Below are 13,555 nucleotides of genomic sequence, written 5' to 3' on the forward strand. Positions count from 1 at the left end.
GGCATGGCTTGTATATAATTTTCAGGGTTTACGTATTGAGTGTATTATTTGGTAAAAGCATGTGTACTATAATACCATATACCACTTGCTTGCCTAGCTATCGAGTGGGCCCAGAGAAAAAAACTCATTTAACACCAATAAAGACTAATTTTTGTTTGTTTGTTTTTGTTAAACGTCATGACAGAGAGGTTCACTAGCAATTATGTCTTTAATGTATCAAATCAATAATCAACTCTCTTTTATTTTTCCTTGCCATTATTCACGATTCAATTTTCAACAACCTTTTCATTTAAGAGCTCTATATATATTATTGCAGGCTTTATTTCCCTCTTAAGCTCTCATATCGTTCTCCTAAATGTCCTCACATATATTCCAATCCATAACCGACTATATAGCGTGTTGATATATATGATTCTTTCTTCCTTCAATAAAGTCTTTACAGAACCTTGAAGCTCTAAACCGATCGCCATATATCATCATGTAAACTCTTGTTTATACATTCTCAATTTTTGGGAGACGTACACTCTATATATTGATTGATCTAGTCATGGAAGAGACATTCGTGCCGTTTCGGGGTATAAAGAATGATCTCAGAGGAAGGCTTATGTGCTACAAGCAAGACTGGACTAGTGGCCTTAAAGCTGGCTTCAGGTACTATCTATTATTATCATTATTGATATTATTATTTGTTTTTCACATTAATAATTATATATCAATAAATGATTTGTGACGCAGGATTTTGGCTCCGACAACATACATATTCTTCGCTTCTGCGATCCCGGTGATCTCCTTCGGAGAGCAACTGGACAGAAGCACTGGTATACATCTATACACAAGATGGAATATAAAAATAAAAAAGTGGGTGAAATGGGTATATTATGTTTTTATATTAAAATAATAGATGGAGTTTTGACGGCGGTGCAAACGTTGGCATCGACGGCGATTTGCGGAATGATCCACTCGGTGGTGGGAGGGCAACCACTGCTGATTCTGGGAGTTGCTGAGCCAACGGTGATCATGTACACTTTCATGTTTGATTTCGCCAAAGAAAGGACTGATCTCGGCCGCGACATGTTCTTGGCCTGGTCTGGATGGTATATAACTCACACACCTCTCACAACATCCATCATTGCTACCTTATGCTGATCTTACTACATAATTCATCAACCAGGGTGTGTGTTTGGACGGCGTTTCTGCTCTTCTCACTCGCCATATTGGGCGCTTGCTCCATCATCAACAGGTTCACTCGTATCGCCGGAGAACTCTTCGGCCTCCTTATCGCCATGCTCTTCATGCAACAAGCCATCAAAGTAACAAAAAAAATATTAAACTTTTTTATTTTCTTTTGCTAGTGAGTCGAAACCATCTTCATTTTTATTTATTCATTGGGCAGGGAATAGTGGACGAGTTTCGTATTCCCAATCGCGAGGATCCGAGCTCGATCGCGTTCACACCATCGTGGCGATTCTCGAACGGAATGTTTGCATTGGTTCTGTCGTTCGGCCTTCTTCTGACGGCCCTTAGAAGCCGCAAGGCGAGGTCGTGGCGCTACGGATCTGGTGCGACCACACCGCCCTTCTCTCTCCTTTGACTTTGGACCGGTCATTGCTAATTAGGGTTTCAATTATGTACAGGCTGGATCCGAAGCCTGATCGCAGACTATGGTGTACCGCTAATGGTCTTGGTTTGGACGGCAATTTCGTACATTCCGACGAGCAGTGTCCCCAAAGGAATCCCCAGGAGGCTGTTTAGTCCGAACCCATGGTCTCCCGGTGCTTATGACAACTGGACTGTGGTCAAGGCATGTCTCTCCTTTGACTTTTTCGCCACCATAATTAACTAGGCCATTTCAAATTAAACGTGTACCAAATTAGTCAAGCTTTCATTTTATTATTATTAAAAATTACACAAATGACGGTTATATTCAATATTAGTTTATCATGTTTCACTTCCTCTTCTTCTTTGGCCTTTTTCTATTTCCTTATTAAACAATGTTCAGGATTAGCTTTTTTATACGTTATATTCGTATATCGTATTTGACTTTTCAAGAGCTTTCAATTTTAAATATATTTTGAGATAAGGTGAAAAGATATATTTGCCCCTCAACTAAGGCGGTGATGAAAATATATCCCTCGTATTATAAATTCGATCATTTTGCCCTTCAATATTTATTTTTGTAACGTTTTGGTCCTTTCGTGTATTTTGAGTTAAGTCTGTTAGTTAGATATGCTGATATTAAGTCACGTGATTTTCTAAACGAGGATAAATTCATAATTTTATCAAAAATTGAAAGAAAAAAACAGTTATTTCTGATCAACCCATCTTCTTGTCCATTACATCATCACCTTCATTAAAACCCCCATCCGATGACTACCCCCCCGCCGTCTCTCTTTCTCTCATGTAGGTCTCACGGTATTTTTAAACCCCGGCCACCTCAATCATTATATTATGATTCATTCTCATCTCCAATGTTCTTACATCGCTGTCTAAATCAATCACCACTATCAACGTATTCCATCACCATCAACTTCATGATCAACGACAATTTAACCAAAAAAAAAAATTTGTTGAAATCCATATATCACAGATCTTCATCACCACCTTGCTTTAAAGTATTTCAATCTACACACCATGAATCATAGTCTTGCTTATTTTTGGTGGTTCACGGTCCGACAAGCTATTGGTAGAGATTTGGATGAGAATCAAAATTCAGATCTGGAGGGAAATCGATCCGGCAAGCTTTTGGTGGTTCACGTTGAAGTGACGGGCGAGCATAGAGAGAAAGGACGATAATGAAGAAGGCTAGAGATAAGCTTCTGAATCTATGATTCAGAGGAGAGAGTAGATTTTTCTAATTCATTTTGTTTTTCTTAATTTATTTTCTTTCATATTATATTTTCATTATATATTATGTTAAGGGCATATATGAAAATTTCTTAACTTTTACTATCACGTGATAAAAATGTGCATATTTAACTGAAAGTTTAGACTCAAAATATATCTTATAGTACGAGAAGAGAAGTGTACTTTCGTGACCGTCATACAGGGGCAAATATATCTTTTATTCTTGAAATAACTACTAATAATTGACATGTTGAAATAAACAGGATATGCTTAATGTCCCTGTGCTGTACATCATCGGTGCTTTTATTCCGGCGACCATGATTGCGGTTCTTTACTACTTTGACCACAGCGTGGCGTCACAGCTGGCTCAGCAGAAAGAGTTTAATCTAAGAAAGCCCTCTTCTTACCACTATGACTTGCTTCTTCTTTCGTTTTTGGTATATATATTATTCAATTAATATAAATTTAATAATCCATATGGATGTTTAGATGATTAAATAGTAATAAATGTTACTATTGTAGACCTTGATATGTGGCCTCCTTGGAATTCCACCGTCTAACGGAGTCATTCCTCAGTCTCCGATGCACACGAAGAGTTTAGCTACTCTCAAACACCAGGTATATATATGATATTTTTTTTTTTATGGTTCGTAATTTATGTAATTTAATTATATTTATTATTATTATTTTTGGTTGGGAAGTTGCTACGAAACAGACTGGTGAGGACAGCAAGAATAAGTATGAGGAAAAATGCGAGCCTGGGACAGCTGTACGGAAACATGCAAGAAGCATATCACCAAATGCAGACTCCCCTTATTTATCAGCAACCGTCTTCTTCATCCAGGGTAAAATCATGAATGTATTATTAATTCACACATTATAAAATAATAATACCCAAAAAAATCTAATAATAAGAAGAAAAAAAAAATTAACACACAACACTTGCGTGAATTTTTTTTTTTTTTTTCAATTTCATTAATTATGTTGAAATATCGGTTGCAAGACGTGAGCACATAAATGCCAAAAGAAAATTGGAAAACTTTAATCATCAATTATGTCCTTTCAAAAATAAAATTTGTGGCACCACGCGCGCAAAATTCATTAGGTCACTAAAACTTCCATCGCTATATATATGTATGTTGCTGAAGATAAATTATCTGTAGTATCGATTTTCTAATATATATTAATTTCTAGAATAGAGTCTTGATCATCTGATTCCAAGTATAATGTGCTTTTCCTCTTTAGTCATCGCATTTTCATTATTTTATTTTAATCAAAATAATGGTTATTGTTTTTATAAATTAAGTAAAATAAAAGAATGGTAAACTTGTCAAAAAAATGAGTAAAACTTGTCCAATGTGTTCAAAATGAGTAAATCAACATGTCGTTTTCGCAATGTCGATCAAGTGTTTTTTTTTAACAGGGACTGAAGGAGCTGAAAGAGTCGACGATCGAAGCGGCATCGAGCATGGGAAACATAGACGCACCGGTGGACGAGACGGTGTTTGACGTGGACAAGGAGATCGACGATCTGATGCCGATGGAGGTGAAGGAGCAGCGACTGAGCAATCTCCTTCAGTCCGCCATGGTGGGTGGCTGCGTGGCGGCCATGCCTCTCCTCAAAATGATCCCCACATCCGTGCTCTGGGGCTACTTCGCCTTCATGGCCATTGAGAGCCTCCCTGGAAATCAGTTTTGGGACAGAATCCTCTTGCTCTTCACCGCCCCCACCAGACGATACAAGTACGTTACACAAAAACTTTGCTCCTCATTCATTACTAATGTTAGGTTACATCTAAAGGCGGACCCCTAGGAGTATTTTAGAGGTGGGATTAGAATGGTATTTTTTATATTAAAAACAATCAAGGAAAAAAAAAATTAGGGGAGGCTAATTTGTTTTGGTAACCATTTGAACCTGTACCTGCGTGTGTTCTATTTCTTCGCATCCGTGTTTTATTGTTATTGATTTCTAGTACACATGGACTTCCAGGGTGCTTGAGGATTACCATGCGACGTTTGTAGAAACGGTGCCATTTAAGACGATAGCGATGTTCACGGTTTTCCAGACAATCTATTTGATGATATGTTTTGGATTGACATGGGTGCCAATCGCCGGAGTAATGTTTCCGCTGATGATCATGCTTCTAGTGCCCGTGAGGCAGTACTTCCTCCCCAAATTTTTTAAAGGGATTCATCTTCAAGATCTTGATGCAGCCGAATACGAGGAGGCTCCCGCCATGCCATTCCCTCTAGCCACGGTAACCCAAGTCGCGACACTAATTTGACAAAAAAGACAAAAATTATAAAAACATAATCTTAAAGCTTCATCAAAATGAAAGACTCTTCTCTTTTTAAGTTTTTGGGGCAGAGGCGGATGTCTCACTACAAACTTAAGGCATTAAGGGTTTGTTTGGAACCCGAAAAATAAGAGTGAAAGTGAAGATACGAAAATAAAAATATGACGGAAAACGAGATGGAAAATCAAAATTATAGATTTTGTTTGAAAATCATGAAAAATAAGAGAGAAAATTGAAAAAAAAAGTAACGAAGATACATACAAACGTGGTCCCAACATAAACAAATGTGGAGAGATTCTCATTTTTCATCCGATTTTCCGGGGAAAAAAGAATCTCAACTTTAATTATATATTTTCCCTCTCACTTTTCCTCCTATTTTCATTTCCATCATATTTTTCCCCATCGAAACAACTAAAGAAAAATATGAGAGATTCCATTTTCCTGTCCCTCATATTTTCCGGGTGCCATTAGACCCTAAGGATTAACATAGATGCTCCTTAAATGTAACATAATGTGTTCCATCAATTATACTTGAAATTCCGTTTTATATTTATTTATCTAAATTTTTGTTATTATTTTGGAAATATACAGGAAACGGAAATAGGTAATGGTAGCAGTTCATACGCGTGCGATGGGGAGATTTTGGATGAAGCGATAACAAGAAGCCGCGGAGAATTCAAGCGGACGAGTAGCTCTAAGGTCACGAGCTCAACAACCACGCCCATGAACGCGCCCGGGGTTTTTGACAGTCCTCGAAGCTCTTGCAGCTCTAGAATTGGGGAGATAAGAGGAGAGCCGAGCCCTCGCAGCGGTGCACGCGGGCTCCAAAGCCTACGACTCTCTTCTCTATCCAAGACTAGTCCTCTTGGCACCGCTACGCAAACAAAATAGCTGTCAAAGTTATTGAATAATTAAGTGATGCCATATGATCCTTCACGTCTCTTTCGGTTATAATTATATATAGTTATGCCTCTTTATAACTAGGTTTATTATATGAACATTGTGACATACAAGCTAAGATTGCCGTAGTTCGTTTTGCTTCTGTTTTCTAATGCCTAAATGTTGTAAAAATGTCTTCTTTTCCTTTTTCTTATCGTATTCATGCAACAACTTTGAGTACCACGCTATTAATCAGTATTTTACTTTTTTTACGATGAGACCGGGAATTATTTTTACAATTACTCCGCCATGGTAGGAGATATAAAGGCGTGAAGGAAAAATGCATTATAGATAAATTTAGTAAAATCATTTGAGCGCGCCTAAACATTAAAAAAAAAAAAAAATAAATAGATAGAAGAAGAAGCAAAAGTTGTCCCTTTTTCATACCCATAAGTCACTTCATCAAGTAGTTGACTTTAGTTTACTGTATATCTCATGCTACTCTTTCACGATGAATTCGTAAATCGTGGAATAGCTTGTATACAATAATTAATTAACTTGATTGTGTGACTTCAAGGCGTTTGACAATCGGTCGTGCAATAAATTTGAGGACAAAGCTTAGAAATGACACAAAAAGGGCCAAGCATCATGGGCAGTGATCATGCAAGAAAGATCCGGCGAATTTATTATTTAATTGAGAAATTTGAGAGTCAGTAATTATGATATCGTCACACGCAAAGCCTTTAGAGCTTTAACCAAATACACCAACATTAGACAGAGAGAACTGTTGCTACCTCCTCGTGCACTACCGCTCGTACGCTCTTGCTGGAATTCTGCTGAAGCTGGCGGCGTCATCTGAGCATCTGCCATTAAAACTGATGGCGGCGTTGTCTGATGCATAGGGTGCATCTGAGGCGACGGGTGCATTTGAGGCGACGGCGTCGTCTGAGGCATCTGTGGCATCGTGCCGGGCGACATTTGAGGCATCTGTGGCATCGTGCCGGACGACATCTGAGGCAAGGGCGAAAACTGCTGTGTGAACGCGAACAGTTGTCGCTGCATCTCCTCCATCTGCTGTTGTTGGGCTCGCCTCATCTCATCCATAGCGGCTTGTTGTGCCGCCACCTGAGCTTGGAGCTCGCCAACCACTGGATCTGGAACGCGGCGCCGTGACGAGCCTGAGCTTGACGACGAGCTTTCATCCTGAGCCTGAGCAATAGCCCAAGATGATCTCGGGACCGCTGGACCTATTCCAACATACCAATCTTGACGGTTCCCGGGAATTTCTAGCATCGCGTGCTCCTCTGCGTCGTCCTGGTTAAAGACTACGCCTTGCTCTTCTGCTTGTCGTCGAAGATCCGCCAGTAGAGTAACTATCCGCGCCTTTACACATAAAGAAAATTATTAAAAATTAATTATTATGTAAGTAACGTAATCGTAATTATCACATATGACTTACATGTGCTCGTCTCGCCCAATCTGTCGTCCATTCACCTTTTCTATTATGGTGTTTTTGCTTCCACGTCGTTAACGCGGAGCCAAAAGTCTCATCATCGTTACTCTGCAATTGTTATGAAAATATAAGTATTGAATTTATTTCAAATTAAGTATTTCAAAATTAGAATAACTTACGTTCAAATGACAATGAGCCAAGAAAGAAAGAGATCCTTGAGTCGACCTCGTCTTCTTCTTCTTCGAATTCTCCTTGTTGCGATTAGACTTTTTCTGCAAATAATTAATTTTGTCATTATTCACTCTGATAAAGATATTTTGATTTATTACAATCATACATTACGTACCCGCCAATTGTCAGTTGCGAACTCGTCTACCACCGCCTCCCAATCCTCTTTTTATATCCCGGTGGTGTTTCCGCCTTAGCATTTTCTTTGCTCCCACAAAACTCCAACCTGAACTTCTCTGATAGCTTGGACTTCTGGTTGCGTCGCCTGATCTTGGCATTCCGAATGATAGCCTAATCAATCGTATTCTGAAAGCAATCCGCAGGCAGATCCTCACCGGTGTCAGGATCCGTGTACACAAATCTGAACTCGGAATGAAGTGCGCTCAAAATAGCAGCCAACGTCTGGGGCGTCACTTCACTCCAATCACGAGTCGTAGGCGGGATATGTGCTTTCACCAAAGCACCGAGGCGGTTGTTAAATAGTCCAATCTTTTTATTTTCTTTCCTTATCTCTTGATAGAATGTTTGGTTTATTGGGTCCCACTTGACCACCTTCGCACCAGGTACACCATGTGTTGCTCGCGCCGACGTCGAGCCGGTTGTTGGTCCCCTTGATTTCTTAGGACCTTGGGAATCAGGTTCCTGTGGCGGACCTTGAGAATCCGGTCTCTGTGGCGAATCTACACCAGAACGTAAAGCGGTCGACATCCTATAAAATGAAAACAACATTTGTAAATTGACATCGTATAAAATAAAACAACATTTGTGAACATACATCACAAAACAAAAGGGAACAACATCATACAAAAACGTGGGTGACACCACGGATATATTTTATTATAAAACCTCACATATGGCGGAGGAAATCCGTGGTTACATAGATAGTTCTCATTCATCTTCATCACTACCTATATCAACATCAACATCAACATCTTCTCCCTCAAAAACGATGCATTCCTCATGATCATCATCGTCTTCCTCACCATCGTCAACGATATTTACTAGCTCAGCATCTTCGATTTCATGTCGATGATTAAGACGATCGATGTTTGACAATTCTATTGTCAACGGAATCGAGGCTGAGGTGGTGGGGTCGACTTCAGGAATGTCCCAAATCCCTGATGATTGCATTCCTGAACAATTTCCCAGTTACCACCTAAAACAAGATCTTTGATGTAAAAGACTTGTTTTGCCTGAATTGCGAGTATGTACGGCTCCTCTGTAAACCACTGTTTCGCGGTAAAAGCACTCGTTTCTCTAGTAGTCTTATCGTTGTGAACTAGTCGCCGAGAATCGTGCTTGTCACCGTACCATATACATTTGAATAATACAACACGACAGTTGTACCTATAATTCAGCACCATGACGTCTTCCATCCGACCGTAGTAAGTGAAATCATCCACAGGCACACATACACCGCTATTTTGAGTGACTCGTTGATTATCGCGACGATGAGTAATGAACTTCACGCCGTTAACAAAGCAGCATGGATATTGATAAGCGACTTGAAGGGAACCGATAGAAAGCGAGTAGATCTCGTCAGACACGTCAGAGCCATTAGCTTTCATTTCAAAAATCTTGTTATTACGAAACAAAGTATTGGTTAGCACTTGTGTGTTTATAAAAAAACGGGTTATTGCGTTATTACCTTGTTCGCAAACCAATCTTTGAATCCCTTTCTATGCTCCGCTTCAATATCGCGAACTCCAGATTCGTTAAGGAAATCCAAATGCTCGCTGTTGTTTAAAACATTGCTTAAACAAAATACAACAATGATATAACTTAGAGAAGCAAGTGGATCGATTACTTACACCAAATACGGATCCACTTCAGGACAGTTGGTATAGATGTACCACTACACTTTTTCTCTTTGCTCATCGTCTAATACTATCACGTTCATCATCTGATAAGGCACACACATCTCGGATCGAAAAACGGAGAGCTCTCACACTTGAACTTCATCAACTACTTTCTTATCTTCAATATACCTTGCAATGAACGTTAGAGCTTCTTCTACAACATAAGCTTCTGCAATAGAGCCTTCTGGTCTAGCTCTATTTTTGACCAAATGTTTTAACGTCCCAAGGTATCTCTCAAAAGGGTACATCCACCGCATATGCACCGGGCCGCCGTGCAACGCTTCCTCTGGTAGATGCATCGCCACGTGAACCATGATCGTGAAAAAAGCAGGTGGAAATATCATCTCAAGCTTACATAACATCTCGACGATAGACTCTTGAGCTCTTTCAAGATCTTCGGCTCTTAATGTTCTCGAACTTATCAACTTGAAAAAGTTGCAAAGCTAAGTGATCGTATCATGTATTGGTTGTGGCACAAAAGGACGAATACCAACTGCCAACAATCTTTGCAAGATCACGTGGCAATCATGCGACTTCAAACCTGTGAGCTTCCCATCAGTTGTCACATTTTTTTTAAATTCCCAGCGAGACCATCGGGAAATTTGACAGATTTTAAGTACTCTGTAAATCGCTGTCTCTGCTCAAGGGTCAAAACGTACGACGCTCGCGGTTTGTAATACCCACCCCTATTTGGTTCCAAGTGCAAAGCGGTCTTGATGCCCAAGTCCATCAAGTCAAGCCTCGCCTTCTCGGTGTCATAGTTCTTCTTTTCCAAGCTGAGCATCGTCCCGAGAAGATTCTCACACACGTTCTTCTCTACGTGCATTACGCCCATGTTGTGTTTCAACTGCGACTCAGACCAGTACGGCAACTCGTAACAGATGCTTTTATTGGTCCAATTCAGTTCGCACTCAGCTCGCTTTCGTTTTTTGCCTACAAAGGCAGCGTGTTTGCCAGTAGTCGTGCAAGAAACACCAGCAAACTGAGCGAGTATTCTTGCGAAGTCAACTTCTCCGGTTTATTTCGTTTCTCGTGCTTATCTTTGTAGTGATCGTTGCTTTTCCTCAATCGGTGACGCCTTTTTAAGAACCGACGATGGTCGTAGTAGACGATCCTGTTTCAGACTTTTAGGGACGGCGTGTCAAAGTTGCACGTAGGGCAAGCGAGATACCCCTGGCCGCTCCATCCCGATAAATACGATCTAGCCGAAAAATCGTTTATTGTCCAAAGTAACGCGGCACGCAACTGAAACACTCCATCTTTGGCTCCATCACAAACGCGGACTCCATTCTCCCACAGTTCTTTCAGCTCTTCAACCACAGGCTTCAAAAAAATGTCCATATCTTTTCCTGGTGAATGAGGCCCCGGGATCAGAAGCGTGAGCATCAGGTACTCTTTCTTCATGCACAACCAAGGCGGCAAGTTGTACGCCGTAAATACTACAGGCCACATGCTGTATGATAGGTTCATATCCCCAAACGGATTGAATCCATCCGCAGCTAGCCCAAGCCGCACGTTCCGAGGCTCTGTAGCAAAACCTGGGTATCTCTCGTCCAAATTCTTCCACGTTGTACCATCCGCAGGATGTCGTAGAACGCCAGCTTCCCTAACGCGATCTCTTTCGTGTCACTACATATGAAGCGCCGTGTGTCGAGATGCGTACAGTCGCTTCAATCGATATTTCAAGGAAAAATATCGCAATATCTTTTGCGGTATCTTCTTACCAGTTGGCTTCCATCTACTCTCGTTACATATCAGGCACACGTCGACGTTCGCCAGATGTTTTCGGAATAGGACACAGTCATTAATGCACGCGTCGATCATCTCCTATCCCATGCCAAAATGCTTCAGCTTTGCTTTTGCCTCGTAGTGCTTCTCCGGTATTCGATTACCGGCTGGATGAGATTTCCTCAAAAGCTGCAGCAGTTCTGTGAACGACTTGTTCGTCCAATGGTTCGTGACTTTAAGGTGCATCAACTGAACCAAGAATGACAACGACGAAAACTCCTTGCATCCAGGGTACAATTCCGCTTCCAACTCAGCGAACAAGTCTTCCACTTGCTCCTCCGCACGCACCTCGCTCGGAGCCGGCTCCGTAACACCATCGAAATCCTCGTGATCTCTTATATCCTCCACAGCAGCATGTATTCCTCCTACTCCTCTCTGGGCTGTTTCTCCGATGGGGACTTCTTCAAGATGACCGACGGAACGCACGACTTTGCCATGATGATACCATTCTGTGTAGCCCGGGGTAAACCCTCTGTTTAGCAGATGATGCCTTACAACCCCAATGTCGTGCCATCGCACGTTGTTGCAAGGCTTGCAAGGACATCGATATTCGTAATTATCGTTCGGAAATCTTCTTGCAGCGTGGATAAATTCATTAACTCCGATTTTATACTGCAAGGACAACCGATTGTTCTCGGTGATCCAATCTCTACTTGGATTGGACATTGATTTCGCTAAACGAAAGGGAAAAAGAACAATTATTAAGAGTTGTTGCTAAGTGACGAAGACGAATGAAGTCGATTACTTATTGCTACGTGACGAAGATCAATGAATGAAGATGAGATTATGAATTTTATGTTATTTGAAGTCGAATTGAAAAAATTAGGGTTTTGAGAATAATAGACTGAGAACTCAATCTAAATTTCGGCAGAGTTTCCCCTATAATACTAACAAACCAAAAACCTGCAAACTCATTTAAAAACATATACAAATCATCCAAAACTATCCTAATAATCAACTAAACCCTAAACAGAACCTCTGTGGCTCGTTTACAACAAAAATACAATAATCTGAACTCATTTATAAAAAAATGAGTTAAATAAAACTAAATTATACAATAACATAACTAATTTTAATTTCATGATTAACAATTTAACACATATCATTAAAATAATTTGACAATTTCAATTAACCTAAACTAATCAAAACTAAACAACCTAAACATATTATTAAACTAATTACAATTTCAATTTGACAATTTCAATTAACCTAAACTAATCAAAACTAAACAACCTAAATATATTATTAAACTAATTACAATTTCAATTTGAAAATTTTAATTAACCTAAACTAATCAAAACTAAACAACCTAAACATGTAAATATTAAACTAAACAACCTAAAACTATTTAGAACAAATTTCAATTAATAAATTAATTACAAATCAATTATAAACTAATTTCAATTAACTAACTAATTCATTACAAATCAATTATAAACTAACTAACTAATTATAAACTAAACTTCTAATCAAAATACTAATCAAATTATGAAAAATACCGGTGGTCGGAGGGGCTGGTCGGAGGGGCTGCAGCGGAGGCTCGGGACTGGTCGGAGGGGCTACAGCGGAGGCTTGGTGCTGGTCACGGAGGGGCTTGTCGTCGGAGGGGCTGCACGCAGCGGAGGCGCCGGAGGGGCTGGTCGTCGGAGGGGCTGCAGCGGGGCTGGCCGGCTCGGTGCTGGTCGTGGAGGGGCAGCTGGTCACAAATCCGAGCATAAAACGAATCCAAAAATCATCAATTTAATCTCAGAATCACAAAACCCCAAATCCACTTCATAAACCCTAATTTCGGATTTCATGACAGAGGAAATTTTGAATCCTTACCTTGATGAAGGAGACGAAGAACACGACTCAGCTTTCTTTTCCCGGCGATCTCCTCTTGGTCCGGTGTCTCGGTGGCTCACGGCAGTGGTTGTTCATCTCGGTCAGAGTCTGGCTCGAGGGGTCGCGCGAGGAAGAGGCCGTTCAAAGTCTGGCATTAGGGGTCTCCGGGGCAGGTCGTCGGAGGACTGGTCGGCGGCTGAGAGAGAGAGTGTAGTGGTGGCGGCGACGGGGTTCGGAGTGTAGTGGTGGTCGGAGAAATCGCATGAGAGAAATCGGAGAGAGAGAATAACTTTTTTGGGTGTTTGGCTCGGATAGAATGAAAACCGAGCAGCTTCTTAATTTATATAGAACTTTGAATTTGGGTGCGACTTTGTCGCACCCAA

The 13,555-nt window shown here is 40.5% G+C and overlaps 1 protein-coding gene across 1 annotated transcript; it reads left to right on the forward strand.

Moving 5' to 3' along the window:
- Positions 1–241: 241 nt before the first annotated feature.
- On the forward strand, positions 242–6,295 carry LOC149389990 (putative boron transporter 2). The gene is made up of 12 exons (XM_089622862.1): positions 242–651; positions 736–818; positions 902–1,094; positions 1,172–1,310; positions 1,394–1,559; positions 1,635–1,801; positions 3,108–3,281; positions 3,367–3,462; positions 3,546–3,689; positions 4,268–4,587; positions 4,835–5,102; positions 5,733–6,295. The coding sequence occupies exons 1-12, from the start codon at positions 548–550 to the stop codon at positions 6,030–6,032; spliced, it is 2,154 nt and encodes a 717-aa protein (XP_089478988.1). The 5' UTR covers positions 242–547; the 3' UTR covers positions 6,033–6,295.
- The last annotated feature ends 7,260 nt before the right edge of the window (positions 6,296–13,555 follow it).

Source organism: Urtica dioica, chromosome 8 (assembly GCF_054948205.1).
Source record: "Urtica dioica subsp. dioica isolate 48M chromosome 8, U.dioica_male_clone48M_v1_H2, whole genome shotgun sequence".
NCBI classification, from domain to species: Eukaryota; Viridiplantae; Streptophyta; class Magnoliopsida; order Rosales; family Urticaceae; genus Urtica; species Urtica dioica.